Source organism: Herpailurus yagouaroundi, unplaced genomic scaffold (assembly GCF_014898765.1).
Source record: "Herpailurus yagouaroundi ecotype Mexico unplaced genomic scaffold, PumYag 159, whole genome shotgun sequence".
NCBI classification, from domain to species: domain Eukaryota; kingdom Metazoa; phylum Chordata; class Mammalia; order Carnivora; family Felidae; genus Herpailurus; species Herpailurus yagouaroundi.
In genome coordinates, this window is record NW_024412400.1 from 14,465,955 (window position 1) to 14,491,315 (window position 25,361).

The 25,361-nt window shown below is 36.1% G+C and overlaps 1 protein-coding gene and 1 long non-coding RNA gene across 4 annotated transcripts in view; one reads left to right on the forward strand and one right to left on the reverse strand.

Moving 5' to 3' along the window:
* The window catches only part of AZI2 (5-azacytidine induced 2), a 37,942-nt gene extending 17,026 nt beyond the window's left edge, over window positions 1-20,916 (forward strand). For all 3 annotated transcript variants that reach the window (XM_040479993.1, XM_040479992.1, XM_040479991.1), the window contains 6 exons: window positions 498-623; window positions 1,087-1,186; window positions 2,284-2,432; window positions 11,907-11,965; window positions 17,198-17,316; window positions 19,489-20,916. In XM_040479993.1, coding sequence (XP_040335927.1) covers window positions 498-623; window positions 1,087-1,186; window positions 2,284-2,432; window positions 11,907-11,965; window positions 17,198-17,316; window positions 19,489-19,901 — 966 coding nt within the window. In that variant the 3' untranslated portion in view covers window positions 19,902-20,916. The remainder of the gene's footprint in view (window positions 1-497; window positions 624-1,086; window positions 1,187-2,283; window positions 2,433-11,906; window positions 11,966-17,197; window positions 17,317-19,488) is intronic.
* Window positions 16,671-19,489, reverse strand: LOC121033569 (uncharacterized). The gene is made up of 2 exons (XR_005791994.1): window positions 19,034-19,489; window positions 16,671-18,691 (listed from the first exon to the last, which is right to left on the reverse strand). It is a non-coding gene; the product is annotated as an uncharacterized LOC121033569 (long non-coding RNA).
* Window positions 20,917-25,361: the final 4,445 nt, after the last annotated feature.

Consider the following 25,361-nt stretch of genomic DNA (forward strand, 5'->3'; position numbering starts at 1 on the left):
TAGTTCTGTACTTTGTGACCAATAATCCTATTAATTTCTATTCTGGAATAATCTACTAAATGAACTAACACGTTTATTCTCTAAAAAGCCAAGTATACCTTCATTTCTCACTTTTTCTGATGATGGAAATGAAATACTACTGGCTTGGAAAACATCTTTGTACTATAAAAGAATGATGTAGTATTTTAGTATGATGAATTAATATATGCTATAAGACAGAAAACACTGATTAAAAGCATAAAGTAGAGCACTTTAAAAATACTTACCTGTATTTTTTTTCTTTCTTAATCAATAAAGCTTAATTGTTGGAAGTGAAATGTTTTATTTAATTATAGTCCAGGCTTTATCCCTGCATTACAAAAAAAGTAAGGTGTAGAGTCATCAGAAGACTGGCTTCTTTGTGTGTGTGTGTGTGTGTGTGTGTGTGTGTGTGTGTGTGTGTGTGTGTGTGTATAGAATTCCTTCTTAAGCTTTCTCTTCTAATTTCATTCTCTTAGCTTATAGGAGCTCGATTAGATGAAGAAACAAGTTCTGTGGGACGTGAACAAGTAAATAAGGCCTATCATGCATATCGAGAGGTTTGCATTGATAGAGATAATTTGAAAAGCAAATTGGATAAAATGGTAAGTTGGTTTAAAAAGAATATCTATATATTGGGAATGAGTTTCTTCTTCAGGAAGCTTAAAATTAGAAATAAATATTTATATTTATTAAATTAAAAATTGAAAATATACATGCTCAGGGCAAAAATAGCAATTTTTAATAGTAATATTTATAACTTATTTCTGTGCAAAATAAATACTTTGTATGTAATGATGTTTAGGACTTAAATATGTCTAACGCCACTAACTTATTTTTAAAAATCATGACATAGTAGGATTTGTCAATGTTTTAAAAATGAAAAGAAAAAAAGCCAGTGAATAATATCCTGTTTGAAAAGCAGAGAGATTAGCGAAAAACTGGGTTCATTTTCCCACCTCACTTTTTAAAAGGCCTGAATCGGTTTTTTTCATCTACCTGAAAATTAATATATATCAAGCTACAGATTATACCAAATGTAATTTGGCATTTTCCCTACTTAACTAGAATAAAGACAACTCTGAATCTTTGAAAGTATTGAATGAACAGCTACAATCTAAAGAAGTAGAACTTCTCCAGCTAAGGACAGAGGTGGAAACTCAGCAGGGTATGCCACTTATTTGTTACAAATGTTATAATGGAATCAGTACAGTTTTCCATTTATGTGTTATATCCATTACCAGTTTTCTTTATCTGTATGCTAAGGCCTTAACTTATTTTATAATTTTAGGCTTACGTTAATTTCTCTGATCTGCTTTCACAAAATATCAACCCCTTTTAACTTTTCCTTAGATATAAATTGCACTTTTCCTAGAGAAAATTTGATGGTTTTTATTCAGGGCTAGTTTGTGATGAAGTAGATGAAGAAAGGAGTAGAACCCCATCCTTGTCAAAACGTCTTGCCTGCTGGTATGTCCTGGCTTTTCCTTTCTAATGAACTTTTGCCTGCTATTAGACGCCTGTCATGGAGTAGTTACAATTCCTTTTTTTTTTTTTTTTTTTTAATTTCTGAAGGCTGTTAAAATGTGCAGATGCAATGCTAGAGTGAAAAATTAGTTATGGAACAATATGGGTATTGGCCTGTTCCCATAAACATTCTGATGAGCCAAACTGAAGAGTAGTCCTCTGAGGGAGACCTTTTGATAGGAGATTGAGATGAGCTCTCTTATAATAGCTGGTTGGGGATTTTTCTAGGTAGGGAGTCTAAAGCATTTAGTCAAGAGTAAGTCAGTATACAGTTGTATTGAGTTTCTGCAGTGGAATGTTCATCAGTAAATCATTTTGACATCATGTTCTAGGCCTTATGGTCAAACTCTCTAGGGGGACTAGATGGAGTGATTAGCTATGTGAGCTTCAGTTTCCTCACTTCATTTACTTTTATCACTGTCTTAACCTTGACTTACATAGGTAGATTATTGACTTGTCTACAATTTGATTAGTGTCGTATATTTTAAAGTTCCAGACTTACAAACTTGTACTTTAATGTAAATAGAAAATCAGGGACAGGGATGATTAATACATTTTAAAACAAGATTGGCAGGTTTTATATTCTCATTAGCATAGATCTTTGAACGTAATTATTGTTTTTTAAAAACTTACTTGTGCATGTTTTATATTAGTTTTTGTATTATGTACATTTTACTATGGAATTGCAACAAATGTCGAAGGCAGAAATAACCATTTTAACGTCTATCCTTTTTTTAGTGATAAGGAATTTAAATCCACCTTCATCAAACTGGGAGGTGGAAAAGTTGAGCTGTGACCTGAAGATCCATGGTTTGGAACAAGAGCTGGAACTGATGAGGAAAGAATGTAGTGATCTCAAAATACAGCTACAGAAAGCCAAACAAATGGTACTACAGAATTATTAAATTGAGAAGTTCAGTATTCAGTACTGTGTACTATTCAGTACTATTTGTAGGATTTGTAACTAAGGATTAAATTGTAGAGTTAACTTATATTGTTGCTACTTAGAGAGTTAAAGTCTCTGAAAAATTCACCTTTATCTTCCATTTTAGCCATTTGGTGTAAAATTTGATATACTGTATACTTCTAGCATAATCCCAGAATTTATAATTTTGTTTTAAAAAGCTCACTTAAAAAAACCTTAGTTTATTAATTTATTAAAGCTATTCTTTTAAACTCCTTTTCTTCAGTTTCCTTAAGTCATTTTTTTCTGTAAAGCTTAAAGAGAACTCAAGTTTTAAGTTTATCGTTTTGTTTAATAATTTGATTAATGTAGACACTACAAGATACAACTTAATTTTTAGGATTCTTTTTTAAGAAGGAAAAACTTGTCTAATAATTTTTAGAAGTTTAATACTTTTGGGACAACTTTAATTTTTAGCAAATAGCCGAGGCTGTAAGAATTGGGAAAAAGCAAAAACGAAAAGCCCCGCTGAGCTGCTAAAGTACAGTTAGCCTCAAGTCATCCACTAAAACACAAGTTGCCTCTCAGGTCCTCACCTAATCTGTTTACCAGAACTTTACATTGGGTTCTAACAAACTTGATTACAAGGTTAGATGTCATGACAGATAGTACTGAATAGAAAAAGAAGAAATAATAAGAGTGTGAGAGCACATGCACCATATGCAAAATAGTTGTTACAAATAATAGCCAAACTATGGAAAGAGCCCAAATGTCCATCAACTGATGAATGATAAAGAAGAGGTGGTATATATACACAATGGAATATTACTCAGCCATCAAAAATAATGAAATCTTGCCATTTGCAATGACATGAATGGAGATAGAGTGTGTTATGCTAAGCCAAGTCAGAGAAAGACAAATACAGTATCATATGATTTCACTTGTATGGAATTTAAGAAATAAAAGATGAACGTGGCGGTGGGGTGGGGAAGAGAGGGAAACAAACCATAAGAGACTTTTAAGTATAGAGGACAGGTTGACGGTTGATGGAGGGTGACAGGTCAGCTAGATGGATTATAGTTATTAAGGAGGGCACTTTTAATGAAGGGCACTGAGTGTTGTATGTAAGTGGTGAATTACTAAATTCTGCTTCTGAAACCAATATTGCACTGTGTGTTAACAATTTAAATAAAAATTTGGGAAAAAAATCTTAACAAAATTATTGTTACAGAAATTGTAAAGGTTAGTAGTCTAGAGTCAAACAACCGTTATATACATTTATGTATTTTAAATAAGTTAACCAGTTAGATAATTATTTCTCATCTTAACCATTTTGCCCATCAGAGCATTCTAACTCCATTGAGGAGCTGTGTCACCTACCCCTGGTTCCTCTTGGGATGCCAGTAACTGATAAGGGAACTACTTCCCATACTTCCTGACTGCCAGCCAGCATGCTTCCCCTGAATCCCAGCTGTCCTTAAATGGAACTGATAGTTCTCTCTTCTGTAATGTAGTCTTTATTGAATGTGACCACCACTTGAGGATGAGCCAGGCATTAAGAATAATACAGCATTCCACCTTGGCCTTGGCCAAATGAATTCCTCTGAACTGGCAATGAGAACTTGCTTTCAAGCCCCCAGGCCTGAGAAAGGTGAAATACCACAGAAATTAACGTCAGTTCCTGTTGAGCAAAATGCTTTTTTTCCTACTTGACATCTGAAGTTAACCACTGCCATACCTTTGAACCTGTGATTACATACCGTAATTTCTTCAAAGGCCTCAAGCATCCTGTCCTACAAGCTTAGGTGCCATAGCCCCTGAAAAGCTAGCTAGATGGCTGCCTGACTGCTATGGTTGCTTGTTTATTTATATATGTTTTTTAATTTTATGTTTTTTTTTTTTTAATTTTTTTTCAACGTTTTTTATTTTTTGGGACAGAGAGAGACAGAGCATGAACGGGGAAGGGGCAGAGAGAGAGGGAGACACAGAATCGGAAACAGGCTCCAGGCTCTGAGCATTCAGCCCAGAGCCCGACGCGGGGCTCGAACTCACGGACCGCGAGATCGTGACCTGGCTGAAGTCGGACGCTTAACTGACTGCGCCACCCAGGCGCCCCTAATTTTATGTTTTAAAAATTTTTAATTTCAGTATAGTTAAGATACAATGTTATATTAGTTTTAGGTGTACAATACAGTGATTCAGCAATGCTATACCTTACTAAGTACTCATCATGATAAGTGTACTCCTAATTTTCTTCCCATATTTAACTCATCCCTACCCCTTTTGATAATCGTCTATTTGTTCTCTATGGTTAAGAGTCTGTTTTTGGTTTGTCTCTTTTTTTCTTTGTTTATTGGTTTTTTAAATTCTACCGTGAGTGAAATCATATGATATTTGTCTTTCTCTGACTGGGTTATTTCGCTCTGCATCATACTCTCTAGATCCATCTATGTTGTTGCAGAAGGCAAGATTCTCTTTTATGACTGAGTGATAGTCCATTTTATGCATGCACACACACACACACACACACACACACACACACACACACATCCTCTATCCATATATTGATGTACACTGGGGCAGCTTCCATATCTTGGTTATTGTAAATAATGCTGCAATAGACATAGGGGTGCATATATCCCTTCCAATTAGTGTTTTCATATTCTTTGGGTAAATACCTAATAGCGGAATTACAGAATCATACGGCAATTCTGTTTTTAATTTTTTGAGGAACCTCCATAGTGTTTTCAAAGTGGCTACACCAGTTTGTATCCCACCAGCACATATGAGGGTTCCTTTTTCTCCACATCCTTGCCGACACTTGTTTTTTATTTTAGCCATTCTGACAGGTGTGAGGTGATACCTTATTATGGTTTTGATTTGCATTTCCAAATGATGAGTGATGTTGAGTATCTTTTCATGTCTGTCGGTCATCTGGATGTCTTTGGAGAAATGTCTGTTACTACCTTTTGCCCGTTTTTAATTGGATTATTCCTTCTCATGTTCATGTGATGTATCATGTTGATTGGAAAATATTGAACCACACTTGCATCCTAGGAATAAAATCTAGTTGATCATGGTGAATGATTTTTTTAATGTATAGTAGGATTCCTTTTGCTAGTGTTTTGTTAAGGATTTTTGCAGTTGTGTTCATCAGCAGTATTGGCCTGTACTTCCCTTTTTTGTGTAATGTCTATCTGGTTTTGGTATCAGGGTAATGTTGGCCTCATAGAATGAATTTGGAAGCTTTCTTACTTTTATTTTTTGGATTAGTTTGAGAGAAATAGGTATTAATTCTTCTTTAAATGTATAATAGAATTCGCCTCTGAAGCCATCCGGTCCTGGACTTGTGTTTGTTGGGAACTTTTTGATTAATTATTCAATTTCATGGCTGGTAATTGGTCTGTTCAAATTTTCTTTTTCTCCTGATTTCAATTTTGGGAGGTTGTATGTTTCTAGTAATTTCTCCCATTTTTTTCTAGGTTTTCTAGTTTGTTGGCATATTATTTTTCATAATCTCTTACAATCCTGTGTATTTCTGTGGTGTCAGTTATTTCTCCTGTTTTATGTCTGATTTTGAGTCTTTTTTGTTTTTTGGTTTTTTTGGTGAATCTTGCTGAAGGTTTGTCAATTTTGTTGGTCTTTTCGAAGTACCAACTCCTGGTTTTCTTGATCTGCTCTGTTGGTTTTAGTTTTTAGTTTCTAATTAATTTGTTTCTGCTCTAATCTTTATTATTTCCTTCCATCTACTGGTTTGGGGTTTTGTTCTCCTTTTCAACTCTTTCAGGTATCAGGTTAGGTTGTTTGAGATTTTTCTTGCATTATCAGGTAGACCTGTATTGCTATAAATTTCCTTATTAATACAATAGCTTTTGCTGAATCCAAAAGATTTTGGGCTGTTGTATTTTCATTTCCATTTGTCTTCATGTATTTTTGGCTGCTTCTTTGATTTCTTAGTTGACCCACTGATTGCTTAGTAGCATGTTATTTAACCTCCATGTATTTTGGTTTTTGCAGATTTTCTCTTGTGGTTGATTTGTAGTTTCATAGTACTGTGGTTGGAAAAGATGCATGCTGTGTCTTCAGTCTTTATGAATTCGTTGCACTTATTTTGTTGCCTGATATGAGATCTATTCTGGAGAATGTTCCATGTGTATTTGACAGGAATTGTGTATTTTGCTGTTTTAGGGTGGAATGTTCTGAATATATCGGCTAGATCCATCTGATCCATCGTGTCATTCAAAGCCACTGTTTCCTTGCTGATTTGCTGTTTGGATGTTCTATCCATTGATATAAGTGGAATGTTAAAGTTCCCTACTATTGTATTACTGTTGATTACTTCCTTTATGTTTGTTGTTATTTGCTATATGTATTTGGGTGCTTCCATGTTGAGTGCATAAATATTTACAATTCTTACTGTAATTGTTCCATTTATGATTATATAGTGTTCTTTTCCTGTTCTTTTTTTAAAAAAATTTTTATGTCTATTTATTTTGAGAGAGATCCAGACAGTGTGAACAGGAGAGGGGAGGAGAGAGAGAGAAAGAGAGAAAATTCCAAGCAGGCTCTGCACCATGAGTGCAGAGCCCAACACGGGCTCGAACCCATGAAACAGTGAGATAGTGACCTGAGCTGAAACTGGGAGATGCTTAACCGACTGAGCCACCCTGGCACCCCATGTCTTTGTTTAAAAGTCTATTTTATCCCATAAAAGTATTGCCAACCTGGCTTTTTTTTTCCCTGCCACCATTTGCATGACAAATGCTTTTCCATCCCTTTACTTTCAATCTGCGTTTGTCTTTAGTTCTGTAATGAGTCTCTTGTAGGCAGCATATAGATGGATCTTTTCCTTTTTTATCCATTCCATCACCTAATGTCTTTTGATTGTACCATTCAGTCCATTTATATTCAAAGTAATTATTGATAGGTATGTACTTATTGCCATTTTATTACTTGTTTACGGTTGTTTTTATAGTTCTACTCTGTTACTTTCTTCTCTTGCACTCTCCTGGTTTGCTGACTTTCTGTAGTCCTATACTTGGATTCCTTTCTCTTTACATTTTGCATATCTATTAGTGGGTTTTGAGATTTGTGGTACTATTAGGTTTGCATGTAACATAACATTTTATGCAGAATTAAGTTAGTGGTCACTTAGGTTTCAATCCAGTATTTATTTCTCTCCACCTCATGTTTTAAGTAAATGGTGTCATACTTTACATCATTCTATTTTGTGAATCCCTCGGCTGAGTTTTATAGATATAAATTTTACTGTTTTTGTGCTCCTTTTATTATTCCTCCTAATGGTCTTTCCTTTCCAAAGTGTCCCCTTTAACTAAGTTTCTTGTAGGGTTGGCTTAGTGGTGATGAATTCCTTTAACCTTTGTTTGGGAAACCATTTATCTCTTCTATTCTGAATGATATCTTTGCTCTGTAGCGTATTCTTGGCTGCAGGGTTTTTTCTTTCAGCACTTTTAATGTATCATGCTACTCCCTTCTGGCCTGCACACTTTATGGTGAAAAATCAGCTGGTAGCCACATGGGGTTTCCCATGTATGTGTTTTCTTTTGCTGCATTTAAAATTCTCTATCACTGCCTTTTGCCATTGTCATTATAATGTGTCTTGCTTTGCACCTCTTGGCTAGATTTTATTGGGGGCTTTATGTGCCTCCTGTATCTGGATTTTGGTTTCTTCCCTCAGATGCAGGAAGTTTTCAGCTTCCCAAATTTATTTCTTCAAATAAACTCTGTCCCCTTTTCATTCTCTTCTTGTAGCATCCCTGTGATTCAAATGTTATTACACTTGATGGCATCACTGAATTCCCTAAATCTGTTTTCATTTATTATTATAATTTTATCTTTCTTCTCTTCAGCTTGATTGCTTTCCATTACTCTGGCCTTCAGTTCGCTCATCCTTTCTTATTTTCTGGTGCACTGTTTCGTCTAGTACATTTCTAATTTCAGTTACTGAGTTCTTCATCTCTTAAGGTTTATATTTTTATGGTTTCTATCCCTTTTGTAAGGGTCTCACTGAGGTCTTCCACTCTTCTCAAGTCTAGTGAGTATCTTTATGACCATTATTGTAAATACTCTACCACGCATATTAATCTCTGTTTTGTTTAGGTCTCTTGCTATGATCTAGGCCTTTTCTTTCTTTTGGGGCATAATCCTCTGTCTCTTAATTTTGTTTGTTTCTATGTCTTAGGGAAGTGAGCTATGTCTCCAGCTCTTGAAATAGTGGTGTTATAAAGACGAGGTCCTGTGGTGCCAAGAAGTACAATGTCCCGTGTTCACCAGAACACAGATCAGGCGCATCTCCTGTGTGTGCTCCTTACTGTTTGGGCCAAGACACTTTTGCCTTCAGTCATCTGCAGTTGCCTTCTTTGCCTCTTGTGGGAAGGGTCTGGTCCCTCTGTTAGTGGGCCAGTCTAGGGCCACCTTGGGGCTTTGGTCAAGGCAGACCAGGCTTTTCCCAGAGATGCAGTAGCACTGAACTTCAGGGTACTTTCCCTGTATTGTGTCTTAAGAAGCTTTTGTTGGTGGGTAGGCCCTGTAGTTAGACCAGATGTCTACCCCCCACTCACTGCTCCAGCTGCAGCCAGTCTGGTGTCTGTGTGGTTATTTTCCCGTCTCCCCAGGACAGGAGTCACTTTTGGAGTGGTGCTGGCCCCTCCCAGGGCTGCCTGCACAGTGCCAGGGTTTTACCACTTTGGATGGGTTCTGGCCAAGGGCAATATTGAAAGGAGCAGATCCATAGGAGAATGTTGGGGCACAGCATATGGTGTTAGCACAGTTTTAGCGGGAGAGGTCTACAGTGGGAGGGGAGCTGGAGCTGCTTTTGAAAACTGCTTTCTGGCTGGTGGGGGTGAGTCCCCAAGAGAGTGTGGGGGGCAGTATATTTAGTGCCAGCAAGGTCTGTGCTGGTCGGTTGTGGGAGGGTACCTGCTGCTGCCCAAAACTATGGAAGCTGGTTGGGTTGGAGAGGGCAGAACTGCAGAAGCGTGGGGCATGCTGTTAGCCAGGTGGAGAGGGTGCTGCACTGGTCCTGCACGTGTCTGTGTAAATAGGGTGGGGGGCCAGGGAGAGAAGCACCCACCAGCTCCTTTCTTCTTTGAGAAGTCTCCCAGCGATCCCTGCTACTCTAGCACATGCTCTAACATGAGTCAGCTAATCTCTCTCCCATATACCTGAAGCATTTTTCACAGTGCTGCTTCAATACTGTGTCTTCTCGGGGTTCATTATTGCTGTCCCTTCAAGGGCGGGGATTCTGTTTCCTCTGCCCTCCCCTCCCTCCCAGAGCTGAGCTCATTGATTTGTCAAGTCCCAGGTGTTAAGCCCCACTGATTGTAAGAACTTGGGAAATTAGGCCTCTCTGGTTTTCAAAGCCAAATGTTACAGGGATTCTTTGGGGATTTGTCTTCCCTGTGTGTGTTCCCCATGCCTGGGGTGCCTAGTGTGAGAGTGAGTCTTTTTCTTTCTCCATGCCTGCAATGTTCCTCCCTCCTTCAGATAGACCCATGGGTCCATTTAGCTCCAGATGGCCTCTCTGCTCTTCCTACCTCTTCAGTATGGTCTCTTCTTTACCTTTTGCTGTGGAGAATCTGTTCTGTCATCCCTCAGGTCATTTTGTGGGTTATTTACACTGATGTGGATGTTATCTGCTTGTATCTGTGGAACAAGGTGAGCTTACGATCCTCCTACTCTGCCATCTTTTTTATTTTTTTTTTTAATTTTTTTTTTTCAACGTTTATTTATTTTTGGGACAGAGAGAGACAGAGCATGAACGGGGGAGGGGCAGAGAGAGAGGGAGACACAGAATCGGAAACAGGCTCCAGGCTCTGATCCATCAGCCCAGAGCCCGACGCGGGGCTCGAACTCACGGACCGCGAGATCGTGACCTGGCTGAAGTCGGACGCTTAACCGACTGCGCCACCCAGGCACCCCTCTGCCATCTTTTTTAGAGGCTTCTTTTAAAAAGATATGCTTGCAAGAAAGGATCTGTACTTTGTAGCTCTGAATTATTATTGTCAGTAAATGGATTTGCCTTGAAAGGAAATTGATAGCTTTTTACATAATGGATATTTCCTTACTGAGTAGAAAACAGTACCATGGCATTATAAAAACGTGGCTCGGGGCGCCTGGGTGGCGCAGTCGGTTAAGCGTCTGACTTCAACCAGGTCACGATCTCGCGGTCCGGGAGTTCGAGCCCCGCGTCAGGCTCTGGGCTGATGGCTGATGGCTCAGAGCCTGGAGCCTGTTTCTGATTCTGTGTCTCCCTCTCTCTCTCTGCCCCTCCCCCGTTCATGCTCTGTCTCTGTCCCGAAAAAAAATTAAAAAAAAAAAAAAAAAAAAGTGGCTCATAATTACGGTGTTGCTAATTATTATGTAAAATTAGGAACATCATTTAATTCTTCTGAACATGTTTTCTGTAAAGTAGACTTTTAAATACTGTTTTTTTCATGAAGGTTAGATAATATGTAACATGTTTTGCATAGTGCTTAGTATATAGTATATTTAATAAGTGAATGTATTTCAAAAAAACTTAAGGTAATCCAGAAAAGCAATACTCTTAAGGGTGTGTGTGTGTGTATGAGATAGATCAATTCTTATTAGTTACTCTTTCCACTAGATGGTGCTAGGGGATAAATTTAGTTAATTCATCATAAATCATAGAAACATTTAAAAGTAGAAGAAACTTTAGAAATCACTTTTCGCTTACTGCTGAAATGGTATCTGAAGGACTAAGAAACTTATGACTTTAAGATGAATTAAAAGGATTTTTTTTTTTTTCTAATTTAAGACTTGGTCCTTGACCTTCATAAGAATTTATTTGGCAGGGGGAGGGGAGATTTAAAACTAAAAAAAAAAAAAAAATGGTCACAACTAAGGTAAAGATATCAACCAGGAATAGGAATAGTGGAATGCTTAATGCAAATTTATCAGAGGTTCCAAGTTGAAATCAAAAGCGTGAAATAGCATCCCTATGTTGACATAATGGTGAGGGGTTTTTGTTTTTGTTTTTTACTCAGTTGACTACTGTTTGGTATTAATGAGGTCAAGGTTCCAGGGTGAGTTCCACTATGGCCCTTTTAGACTTTTCTATATCCCCCAATATTCCAGTCATTTATATTTAGAAAAGTTGATCCTTTGGGACCAGGTGAAGACACTAGAGCCAAAGAAGTTTAGAAAACACTGGATATGTAAAATGGAGTTGGTATAGAGGACTAAAGTACCTAATAAGAACCCATTTAGCTATTCATTATGTGCTATTGTATACCAAAGGTTTTGAGAAGTTCTATAGCATAGGAATTTGTTTAACTTGAACAGTGTTTCCCAATGTTTTGTAGCCATGGGCCCCTGTATATGTGAAACTCCCACATCATAAAGAACTAGTTTGGGAAACAGATCTATACTTCTTAACAATTATAACTTTAAAACTTTATTTTTAAACAAATGACAGGATCCATCTCAGGAAGACAATCTGAATAGCAGTGATCTCCAAAGACTGAGCATTTCAAGGTATGAACATTCTTCAAAATTCAAAAATAACACATTGTATAGGTTACCTAGATTTCTGTTGTGATTTAACTTTAAAAAAGAATGGATACTATTTGGGTACTGCATGTAATCTCTGATCACAGTGGATTTATAAAAAACATTTAACTGTTCAGCAGTAGGTTTGAACTTTAGTAGAAAAGTGCATATTGTGATGCTTTAAACAAAATTTTGAACACTTTTAGATTTTTAGGGAGCTGTGTAGAAAGTATTCTGTCTGTAATAAATCCTGGTTTGTACCTGAAGAATTATACATTTCCATATACGGTAACTCCGCCTTAAGGGCAAATTTGGACCACCTTAGTCTTTCGCATAACATGAATTTTAAAAGAACTATCCATTTGGGGTAAAAACAAAAGTAGCTATCAGAATTCATATGTTACTTTAACCCTTTTTTCTTAAATATATGTCATTTTTACTTGAGTAACAAGTACTGTGTTTTAAATTATCTGATTTTAGCATCTCTTCTCTAGAAGGATACTTTCATCCAATGAAAAATAGTGAGTTGACTTCATTGCTTGATCATTTGGCTTCCAAAGTTTACTGAGCAAAAGCGAGTAATGTGAAATGGCTCATACCTATTCCTATCAAAACCTAATTGAAAGAAATGATCAAGTAGGGCAGAATTTGAGGATTGCAGCCAATCTTCTAGATTCAGGGGTAGGCAAACTTTTTCTTTATAGGGCCAGGGTATTTTAGGCCTTATGGGTTATAACAATTACCATAACAATTGGAATTAATAAACTCTGCCATTTGAACAGTTATTCAGTTATGCCTTGAAGTTTCATCCAGCTTTATAGCAAGAAGTTTTTCCTTTTTAAACAGTGTGTCTAGTTCAGTATCCATGTAAATTTTCTCAAAGTTGTCTTTTTTTTTTTTTTTTATCAAAGTTACCTTTTCTCCTGCCAACCTAGGTTTCCCTTTGTTATATTTATCATTTTTTATAAGCCTCTTCAAACCATTTTTGGAAAGAATCAGGGAACAAAAAATATGTTAGAATCAGAGTAGGTCAAAGGGGCTGTGTATAGTGTATTAGAAGTACATGATATAGAAGGAGACTTCTTCCATTCATGGGAGATTTTACATAAATTTGGATCACATCTACTGAGAATAACTTGAAAACTGGTCCCCAGAAATGTCTTTGAAGACCTCATATACCTAACAACATAGTAAAGAATATACCAGGATTTAGAGGAGGATGAAGGTCCAAAGAGGTGAGTCAACCTTTTGAGGCTACCAGGTTATATATATATAACTGGCTTCAAAGTACACTTTTGAATTCTCTAAACTTCAGTATTAATTCAGAGTATCAACTGAGCGAAACAGTTTTTATAAAGAATTACCGCAGCTCTAAAAGTTCTTAGCTCTAAAAGTTACTTGTATGCTAAAAGAACTGTATGATTAAAGCATGTTCTAATGGCTCCCTAATGCTGAAATTGTATGTACAGCTTTTTACAAGTTGGTTTGCATTTATTTTATGTAAGCAATATGGATTGCCAAAGTGATCAGGTTTCCCTCTTCTGGTTTGTTTACCCTTGGTAAACTCTATCATTCAATTATACATTAGCCTCATTCCTAGCTGCATTTTATCTTGTTTTTCCTTTGCCTTACCATGTACATGATATAAACCTATTTCTAGTTTATAGTCAGTACTATGTTTTATTAATATTTGTAAGTTACCTCATCACTTTTAAGTAGAACAATTCAGATTTAAGTTTATTACATTAGCAAAAAAGTACATACGAATGTTTCCATAAAACCTTTAAGTACAATTTTACATATTTTTAGGGATGATTTTCAGTTATTTATAAAGCCCCCTTTCTGGGAACACTCTTTTTTCATATTTCCTCCATCATACTGCTAGGCAAATGAGGTACCGTACTATTTCCCTAACATAATTACTGGAGGCCTTTACTGTATACAGCATCTTTTAATAATTACAGTCCTATCAGAAATTTGGCCAGTTTCTTACCAGTGTTCATCTGGTGTTAGCTTTAGGTTGTTGCACTCAGTACTTAAACAGATCTAGGTATGGGGTAAACTGGAATTGTGAAGTTCTTAAGAAATTGAAAATATAGAAAATATAGATTGTTTTTCAAATTGTGCCGTGTTCCCTTAGTAATTGTGAAATTTGTGAGTTAAGTATTTATACAAACACTGAATAAAACAGAACAGAACATACCAGAGTGTGTTACACATAATAAGGGCAATAAGTATGGTTTGTTATAACTTGGTTGTTTGGGTTGCAGAGTAAATTGATTCCTTGCTGTGCTTCACAATCAAAAATGTCTGAAAGACAGTTGATTTTGGGGAATCACAGTGTCAAAATGTAAATTTCTAAGTCTTTAGCTCTTGGGTAAGATGCTCATACTTTGATTTTAGTTCTTCTGGGTGATATAAAAGTAAATTTTCAGAAGCTAAAGAAAAATATGTATGGGTGAAGTAAAAAAGTTGATTTTTCTTATACGAGGAATATTCCTTTTGTATTGAAGAGTTGAATGTATATTGTCAACTAAGAAAACTGGGCTTTTACACAGTTTATAAGCAGGGCATGTATCTCCTTGCAATGTGGCTAAGCAGGTTTACTTACATTTAAAATTTAGAGGGTTGAGATTTTATACTGGGGCTAAGAAGATTGTGTTGGTAGTGAGTATATTGGAGGTGCTTGGTAAATGTCTAATGAAGATGATGGTGATTATGATATTAAAAAATGTTACTCAAAATGGCAGCAGACAGTCATTAGACTAGATGATTAAAAGATGACTTTGATCAGCAACATGTTAGCGTATGGAGTAAGTTCTCCTGAACCTGTTTCCTCACATGGAAAATGTGGTTACCCAGTTTGCCAAGTTGGTGTGATAACATGGGAGAAATGCTCAACCATCATTATTTTGTTTCACCTATTTTATTTTTTTAGGGTTCTCATTTGGGATGCTTTAGTGTTGTACCTCAGTGTTCAAATAGTTTTATAATTTCTTTATACGTGAAAAAAAAATATGTGTGTGTGTGTGTGTCTATGTCATTTAAAGCAAAACTTAACTAACTTCACACTCCTGGTTGGGGGTGTGGGAGGTGAAGTCTGACTATATAATCTCAAAAATAATCTAGATGAATGACGGTTAGTTGGAACTCTGCTAAAGACTTGTGGATGACAACTTGCCTCTTCCAGTCTCACTTAAGTGATGATTTAAATATTCTGTACAAGTAGAATTAAAAATAAATTTTTAACACACTTTGAAGACTATAGCACTTTAATATTTACTGTAAAGTGACTGTCATTGCTTTGTTATCCACAAGAGGGAGAGCTTACACTTAGTAATTTAGACTTTTTTTTTTTTTTTTTAATCTGTTTTTAATTCATATGACTTTAAGGGCAAAAAGACTTAGATGTATGTTAAAGTTGGCAACCTAGTTTTTAGTTTAACCTAGTTTATAAGCAGTCTTCATTGAATTGGAAAATGTATATTAGACACTGCTTTAACACTTGTTATAATTATCTATCTTTTATTTTACATGCTTAGCTAGTTTGAATGATTAAATGTGAACGTTATTCTAGGATCCAAACACAGTCTTGGGTATTTGCTTTGCTTTTCTCCAAGTCAGGTACTGATTTACCATCTCATGACAATAATTAAACACTGTTTTTAAACTGTATATTCATATCATGACTGTCTGCATGAATTAGCACATGTAGCACTTACACTTACTGCTATGTAATGTGAGTAACTCTTTGGAAAGCATACTGAATGCCCAGAACTGCAACAAGGAACCAACAACCCTTCACACTTAAGACAGGTTCCTATGTGAAACATTCACTGTAGCATACATCTCAGATGTTTACTGGTGAAGTAAAGTGGTTAACTAATTTTTGTGAAGTAATTATTTCACACTTACCAAAAACCTGCAAAAAGCCTGTGATTTTTAATAGACTGCTGTTTGACAAATCACGTTTACAATAGATTAAAACATGCAGATTTTTTCCAAAAGCAGTATAAAGTGTATTCTGCTTCTGTTGAAAGAATTGTGGTTGGTTGGAGTGGAATAGAAAGAAATATCTTGACAAAAAAGGTATGTAACCTTACATTCCATATAATTGTTTTTTAGTAGATCTGTTCCTTCGTAATTAGAATAGGAGGTTAGATGTAGATACCAAGATATTATCCCTTGGTTTAAAGGTTTTTGTTTACAGCTAGATAAAAATTGAAGCATAAAGTAACATTTTCTAATTTGGTACTTGTTATTAAACTTACACCAATATCTTTAAAAGGCAATAATGGTCATTTGAATACTTTGAGATCAGTTCTTATACTTAATATTTTACATATTCTTGTATAACATAGTAAGAATATGTATTGAAGATTTCAGTTTAGTTGGCAATTAAAAACCTAAGAAAGAAAATCATGAATATCCACATAATATTTAATGGAAGAATGAAACTTTTACAGATTAGGTTTAAAATAGCTAATTTGTAACTGCTCAGATAATTGACATAAAATACTTTTAATTATGAAAATGAGAGGCATTTGTGAAGTCTTTAAATTCTGGTTCATATAATCCTCTCTCTCTCTAGCTTCTTTTCCCTTACCAGGAAATCATCTGGCTCTTCCTGTCTTGTGCTGTCATGTCACATTGGTTTAGAACCAACAATATGAGACAGCCCAGTCAAACATAAAAGAATGGAATGCATGAAACCTAAATTTTATTTTAATGTGGGTTTGGGGATACACATTTCAATTCACAACGTCAAAACCGAATAATCAAGAGATAAATACAAATTAAAACTCTATACATGAATAAATGTCACTATTTTTCTGTATCAGATTTGCAAATGAAGAAAATACTCCTTACCCTAAAAGTATGATAATAACACCACTGCACATTATGGGCTATAATAAAAACCTCAATTCTGAGAACTGTAACAAACTTGGTGATAATACTTCTTTTTTGGTTAAATACCCTCCTGTTTAATACAGTTCAGTTAATGGCTAGAAACTAGGTCAATATTATTATTGAATAAGATCTTTTCACTTGTTCTAATGCCCTAATTGTATTTCAGTTATTTAATGAGGAAGTTTTGTTTAATTTATATCATCTCAAAACTAGAGCAGGAATGCTCATTTCTATTTTAAAGTCACTCCTTTCTGTCCGTAAGGAAAATAACCATTAACTTTTTTTTTTTTTAAACTTGCATTTCAGCGACAATATGCAAAATGCATACTGGGAACTGAAGAGAGAGATGTCTAATTTACATTTGGTGACTCAAGTACAAGCTGAACTACTAAGAAAACTGAAAACCCCAACTACAGTCAAGAAAGGCAAGTTAATGTTTGCTGGAAACCACTGATTCCAGCCAAACAGCTTGAAGAGCAACTGGCTATCGTTTCTTATCGAAATCTCATCAGATGATTTTGATAAGCCAGAGTATATATAGTATGTTCACAGCCTACCTATTCTCTGCTTTGGCTTCATTCTCATACTGGTCAACTTCACACATAAAGGTGTTGCTGATGTGTTTTTTCTTCTGTACTGTATTCTTTTCCCCTTGTGGCTTTTTTTCTCAGCCAAGTGTTGCTTATGTGTATAAGGCTGAGGTGTTAAGTTTGCTCTAGTTGACCTTTTACCACAACTCCTCCTTATATTTAAAAAAAAAGACATCAAGACATCAAAAGCTATTTTTCATTCCAGTGCCACAGAATATATCAAAGACCTAGCCCTTTAAATTAGTTTTGAAAAAAATAACTTTGATGCATAATTTGTTTTCATTTGGTAAACTTAATTTTTCTTCCCATAAAGGATAGACCGTTTAGAATGGAAACTGTGATCCCACTATCTCTTTCAATGAAACAAAAAATTTTCATTGATTTGCTTTTCATATTAACTGCTTGGCTGACTAAACTTTTGAGTTTTGGGCCTAACCTAGTAGTTAGTGGCTACTTTACAAAAGCTCTTTGCATATCTCAGAGAAAAATCAGTGCATGTGTGCCTTTTATTACATAATAGTTTTATTTCTGAAAAGCTGTATAATGTAAATTTGCCCAAAAGTTTATTTTGAAGGAATTGAGATGTGACTTTTCGTAAAAAAAAAAATAATCACCAGCACCTAAAGTTATATGCACCTTGGACTGGCCCTAAAGAGGGCACAAGAGAAATGTATTTTATAAATCTCCTCAGGAGTGTTAACTAGTAGGGAAAAAGGAAAACTAAAGTCAAAATCCCTTTTAGTTTCTAGAGAGTTATTTATGAATCAGGCAAATTAATATCGTGCTCTGCCAGGCTCCAACTTAATTTATGGTTCATTTTACCCTGGAGTTTTCCAATGGCCAGGGTTACCTGTGAGGCAACTGTGTGTTGATTGGTAGAGGTAAAATTTCTCTTAAAAGGAACACAGAATAATTTTACAGGGAGTTTTCAGTGAGGCTGTTTATATAACAAATATAGTCTCCAAAGGATAAGAAAGGAAAAATGCTCTTTCCACATTTGGAAATGGCTCATTCTTGCGTCCCTTCTGAGCTGGTGAAGGATAAATCTTGTGGTGTATCGAACTGAAAGTTCTCTGGCAGGCTCTTCACTGCAGAACTCCGTGCTTTGGTGAGTAGAGACAGACTAGATCATCTTTTTTCCTGACCTCCATATCACCCTTGTCCAGAAGTTGAGCACTGTTACTTCTAGGTCTTCTCCACTCCTTCCCCTCTTCCCAAGAAAAAAGGCAATGAGCTCATTTTATAATATGGTTCAGTTTCTTCTAAAATGATAGATTCAAGCCCGAGTTATAATTCTTAGCATTTTGCCCTAGTAGGTTGAATTGGAAGGGGAGGAAAACCTTAGACTACCATTATGTTGGCTAAGACTAGCTAAATAATCGCTTCAGTTTATTTTCTAAGCCATTACGTGTGTACTAAACTCATTTTTTCTCTTGACTTATTACTGTGACCACAGCAGAAATGTGTGTTTATAAGAAACAGAATTATTTTATAAATTCTATTCAAACTGTTTTATCCTTAAGAGCCTTTGAATGTATATTAAATAACTTACTTTGGGCCTCACCAATTCAAAATATAATCATTGCAGAAGAAATTTATTTTGAAGCACCTATGGAAAAAAGATTTGAATAAGCAAAGGAATATTCTATTTAAGAACAGCTTTCTTGGTTTCCATGGACACTTAAACAGTAGGCAGGCTTTCTCTAGTCACAATACAATTCTTCACCTTTATTAATGGTCCTATGATATAGGCAGGACAAGAATACCATGTCCATTTTGCAGAGGAGAGAAGTGACACTTGGAAGCACAAAAAGTGGCTGAACCTAAAGTCACAGTGTCAGTAAATAAGTGATCCAGGATTAGAACTCGATCATTTGTCATCTGTCTCAAATCATAGTGCCCCAGTGATCATGTTAACTTGGAAATATTATTTCCAGTTCTAGATTCAGCCAAATTAGGATCACAAATGCCTTGACAACTGACCTTTAGCCTGTGCTTTCTTTTTAGCCTGTGCCCCAATAGGATGCATGGAAGACCTTGGGAAAGACAGCACAAAACTGCACTTGGCGAATTTTACTGCAACATACAAAAGACATTCCCCCCTGTCACCAAATGGCAAAACTCTTTGCCACACCACATCTTCCCCTTTATCAGGAGATATGAAGGTTTTATCAGAGAAAGCAATTCTCCAATCATGGACAGATAATGAGCGATCCATTCTTCATGATGGTACTAACTTTCAGGAACACAACTCTTACGGCAGAAATTCTCTGGAAGATAATTCTTGGGTATTCCCAAGCCCTCCTAAATCAAGTGAGACAGCATTTGGGGAAACTAAAAATAAAACTTTGCCTTTATCCAACCTGCCACCACTGCATTACTTGGATCAACATAATCAAAACTGCCTTTTTAAGAATTAATTCTGAAGAGATTTCAGGATTTGGTCATGAGGTTACTGTTATCTCCTTCAGTGGCTCTCAAGAAATTACCTAACTGAAAGCAGATTTTGAATAAACTTTTGCAGAGTTCTTCAGTATATACATTTGCACATACTGTTCTCCACATCATGTATCAATTTTCCGGTATGAAAGAGCACCCTCCAGCTCCATGTTCTAAGAATCAGATGTAAGCTTCTAATTAATAAACTTAAGGTGTTTCAAAGAAACGATTCTACCTTTGATAGTAATTGTAAATAACTGCTTCTCATGTAAAGGATGGAATTAAAATTTTTTAGGACATGGTTTTATATAGCATGTGAAATGCCTAAATATCTGTTCATAAAAATAAGAGGCCATGAATATGTGAGAAAAATTGTAAGTTGCTTTAATTTGCATAAAAGACAAATGGCAAAGTGAATAGGTTCTATTTGTAGTGACCTTAAAGATGAAAATTATAGTTGAATAATATAGGTTATTCCATCTGCATATGCTATTGTGTTTCAAAGTTTAAGACTCAGTAACATTGTGATTAAAAAATGGTTTCAAGACTTGAAATAACCTGCTCATTGAAACCAACTTTGTCCCATACATCCTTCAAATCCTAACTGAAAAAAGTGATGAAATAGTTGAAAACCTATGTGGTGTGTGAACTATTTTAATACCTCATTATCCAATTAGAAGTAGAGCATCACACAGGTTGCAGTCTAATCTGTGCCTTCAGTGGTCCATAATAAAAAGCTAAATATGTAACTGGATAAAGTCATTTTCTTCAAAGGGTCTATACCTGCTTGTTATGTACAGCGACTTATAAATTGTTAGACTTTGTTTTGAAATGTAAGAGTGACTTTTGATTAACCACATTAAGAATTTTAGTTCTGTAAACCAAATTCTGTGCTGTATTGATATAATCTGATCATGGAATGTCCCCAAACTTTTTGATTCTAAGTGGCCTATCATTTATCAACAAAGATATAACAAGGATGGCTTCACGTGGAAATCTAAATTCTTTCAGGGTGGTGGTATTAACATTGTAATATAATGTATTAGTTGGCTTATACATCTTTTGCCTCAGATAAACTGTTTCATGTAGGAGACCTTTATCCTTTTTGATAGACAGTTTCAAATATCTTGAACTCAAAAGAATATCTCAGATCTCTTCTATATTAACTGAATAGCATACATACATAAACAGTGTTCACTGGTCACAGATATTTTTGTCTTTCTATTATCTTACTCACTTATTCAGGCTTGTCTGTGATTAATGGAATTGGTGTCAGATGCTGGAATTTATTCTGACCAATGAACACAGCTGACTCCAGGGAGTACAATCTCCTGCCAAGTAATAGAACAAAACCCAATATGCATAAAACAAATACAAGACTCCAGGCTTTAGCTAAAGGAAGCAACTACCTGTGTAATAACAAAGCAGCAGAAACTATTTCTCATGTGGCTGCATAGGCTGTATATTATATCTCATCTCTAATGTAGCTTACTGGTTTGCCTTTTGTAAAACCAAGGTTGGAAACTTTCCTTTGTAAAGAAGTCGTATGAGATAATGGCTTGATTAATGTTTTGAATAATGCCAAGAAATTGTTTAATTAAAATAAATTATTTTTTGGGGCGCCTGGGTGGCGCAGTCGGTTAAGCGTCCGACTTCAGCCAGGTCATGATCTCGCGGTCCGTGAGTTCGAGCCCCGCGTCGGGCTCTGGGCTCATGGCTCAGAGCCTGGAGCCTGTTTCCGATTCTGTGTCTCCCTCTCTCTCTGCCCCTCCCCCGTTCATGCTCTGTCTCTCTCTGTCCCAAAAATAAACGTTGAAAAAAAAACATTTTAAAAATAAAATAAAATAAAATAAAATAAATAAAATAAATTATTTTTGTTTGAAATTGAAGTGAACGTGAAATATTGTCCTTGCCTATATATTCCAGGGTCAGGTACTAATTATCAGTTGTTAATTTGATTCACGTTACAGGCATTTATCTTGTTAAACCAACTTCTTTTGAGTGGAAAAAATGTTCTTCCATCTGAACAACAGGGTAGCTGTCAAACAGGTATGCCAGAAATCCGAGGTTGATGTTCTTTACAGTTTAAAGTGCTAAATAAATGATGGGTAAGACTTGAACCAAAAAATTTACCCAGCCATAAATTTTAAAACATACACTTTATGATCATCTCCGTTCTATGGAAGATTCAAAGAGAAATGAGAAGGGCCCATCTGTAGTTTATTATCTACTTAAGATGGAAAATTTTATGTCGACTTCTTTCATACCACTTGAAACTTGCTCCAAAGGGCTTCCCTCGAAAATTTCCTTGATCTTCATATTTTTATGATAACTCAGTTTACATTTACATAGAATGAAGACAGGTAGCAACAAAAAGACACTTACTCCCTCCTCTTCATCTCCTATGAGCAAAAATAAAATTTGTATCTTCTCTAATAGGAAACTGAGGTTCTGCCAAAATGGAACCTAATTCCTACATAGAGCAGGGACATACCTATGGGGAAAATGAGAAAACCAAGTAAGTAGGGAAGAGTTCAAACTTCAAAAACTAAGACTGAATTGTAGGAAAACCGTAATGATCTAATCCAGAAAGGACTTGGGTCAAGGTGGATATTCAGGGGAAGAACATCTGTGCGTTCTTAACAATAATACCAGCCAGCGATACGAATGAGCAATAAGAACAACTGAGGCAGCTGTACTCGTGGGCGAAGTAGACCAGTGTGCTGGCTAGGTCTGGATATTCTGAAAGCTGTAATCAATGGTACAGTTCCTGATAGGGAGGAACATATTTATATAACCTACTGTCCAGCGCCTATGGGGAAAGTGACATCTACATAAATGAATTTCCCACATAAAATTGAAGGTGGTTTCTCTGATTCTCATCCAAATTATAAATTAGCCACAGGTTATATATTTCACTAGCTTCCTAAAGTAACTATTTGTTTTTTCTTCATTTGCATCATTTAAAACCAAGAATTAAGGTCCTGTGCTCTAGCAAATGTACAATACCAAAAGACCAACAGAAGCATATAGGCTTGTTTACCCCTATGATTTGTGATCTCTAGGTTTCTATATTTGCTTTGCTTTGGTCTGTTCTAGTAATCTTCCTTTTGATCTGTGGCCTGGGAAAATGTGGTTTCTTTGGGTTTCAAATAAGAGTAAAATAGTTCTTTGAGCGATTGTCTTGAGTAAAGTATAGAATTTGAACATTGGTTCTTCAGGGTCCTATCTGCTTAAAACTAAGTCCTTTAAAAAAAATCTCAGCTCTATTTCATGGGACTGGGGCCAAAGTTAAATCTTGTCCTAGTAGGTAGTACTTTCTATTTGTGATTTTAATGAGAACTATGTAAGTATATATAAATTTTACTTACTTGGAAACTGGTTGCAGTGGCTACAGTGAACGGAGTTCATGGAAGAAAAAAGAGCAACTTTTAATATAAAAGTTCAACCTGGGACCAAATTACTGCACTCAGACAGTTGTTTTAGACTAGCTCCTGAAATCATTAAACTATTTTCAGTAGCCAAACAGGTCAAGGATAATAATTCAATTTTAGGAAATTTTCCATCAAATATTAAGTAAAATTCATTCATGTATAAGTACTTCTTCATCTATGTTTCCAAATAATCCTTTACTACTACTACTAACAATAACCCTGGCACTGTCCTGCATACTCTACTTACCTTCAGTAACCCTCACAATGAGAATTACTTCCCTGGTTGAATAACTAGTAAGTGACATAACCAGGAAGGATTCTGGTTCGTAACTATTCTGCTATACCACCTCGTTATTAACACCTTTGACAGCTCCTGCTTTCCTTTGGTTACTTCTGGTCTCTGTGATTAGCCACTGGAAGGGAGTAGTATCAAGTCTATATAGAACCCTAAAAATCACTGTTAGATTATCACTGTTAGATAACTGTAATAGTGGAAAAACTTACAAAAAAATCCATAATGACCAGGCAGACCATATCCCAGTTCATTATTTACTCCTCCCATCCCATTTGATAAATTTAACTTTGAAATTAAAAAAAAAATCTTTATTTCAGATAATATTTCCATCATTTAGGATAAAGCAAACACTTCCTTGAGTCCATTATTTCAGGTGATGATGATTTCCATGAATATCAGAGCTCTTGAGTATCGCTGAATATTTGCCTACATGCTTGTGGGAAGCTTCTGTAGCCTTTTCTTGGTAGGAATTCCAGTTTTTCTGAATTCTTCCCTTTCCTTCAGGTATTCCATTTTGCATTCTTCATAAAAGGCTGGATCATTATAACTAAAAGAAGGAAATGAGTGTCTCCTTTTAAAATGAGGTTTCGCAAGCATTTAATGTGAGCTTACTTTAAATAATATTCAGACATTTCATCAGGTATAATCTTTAGGAATAGATTTTAAGAAATGGTCATAAATACAGTGTAAACATTAGGTTATCAAACTAGTTCATTTTTGAAAGGCACCGTCCCGGGACAGAGCAATGAGAAGCACAGTACCCATCCTCAGAAGGCCATGGTGTTCGGAGCACATGAGTAAAGGCTGTGCAACAAGCATACAAAGTGCTGTGCCAGAGCGCAAAGGTGAGGAAAACCTGATGCACGAAGAACTGCAAGTAAATTAGTGTCCTTGCGGCAGATCACGCACATAAGAGAAAGGGCCTGGGATGAAGCCAGACTGGGCAAAGGCTGCATCACGAAGGTCATTTTATGCCATACCAAGAAGTTGAAGTCTATCCTGAAGGCAATGGGCCACTATTAACAGAAGAACTTGAAGATCAGTTTTGTGTCTTAGATCACTCTGACAGCATGTGACAGGCCAAAAGGGGGCAGCAAGGTTAGAGGCAGGATGCCTGTAAGGTAAGTAAACTATTCAACAAATCTAGCCAAGGATGATGAGGGAGGGCCCTAAGCTAAAGGAGGAGCAGTTGTGATGAAAAGGACAAAATGGATCTGGGGGAGATTTAGGAAATAAAATCAACAGGAAATAACCATTTAGAGTTAGGAGACAAGGAAAATTCTAAACTCTAGACACACGATGTAGAAGGAAAAGGAGGTGAGTTCAGTTTTGGACCTGAAGAAAGTAGCAAAGAAATGTCATGACCTAAGGAAGTAACCAAAGTCATGGGTCCAAACAGCTTTTGCAGACCTAAGCATGAGAAGAGAACCGGGAGCCCACTTTCTAAAGGATTCAGTTCAAGAAGATAAGGATGAGAAGAAGTAAGAGATGTTGGGGGAACAGTAAAGAGCATAAGAGAAGCCAGGTAGAAGAGAATCTTAAGGGGCTTCTGGAGAGGGAGGTCAAGTGAAAGAAAAAGGACTGAAACGCTATTCACTGGATCTGGCTACCATGAATCCACTAGAACCTTTAGGAGAAGCAGTCTCAGTGGAAGGGGGCAGAAGTCAGACAGCAGTTTACTGAAGAATGAATGAAGACGCGGGTAGAAATAA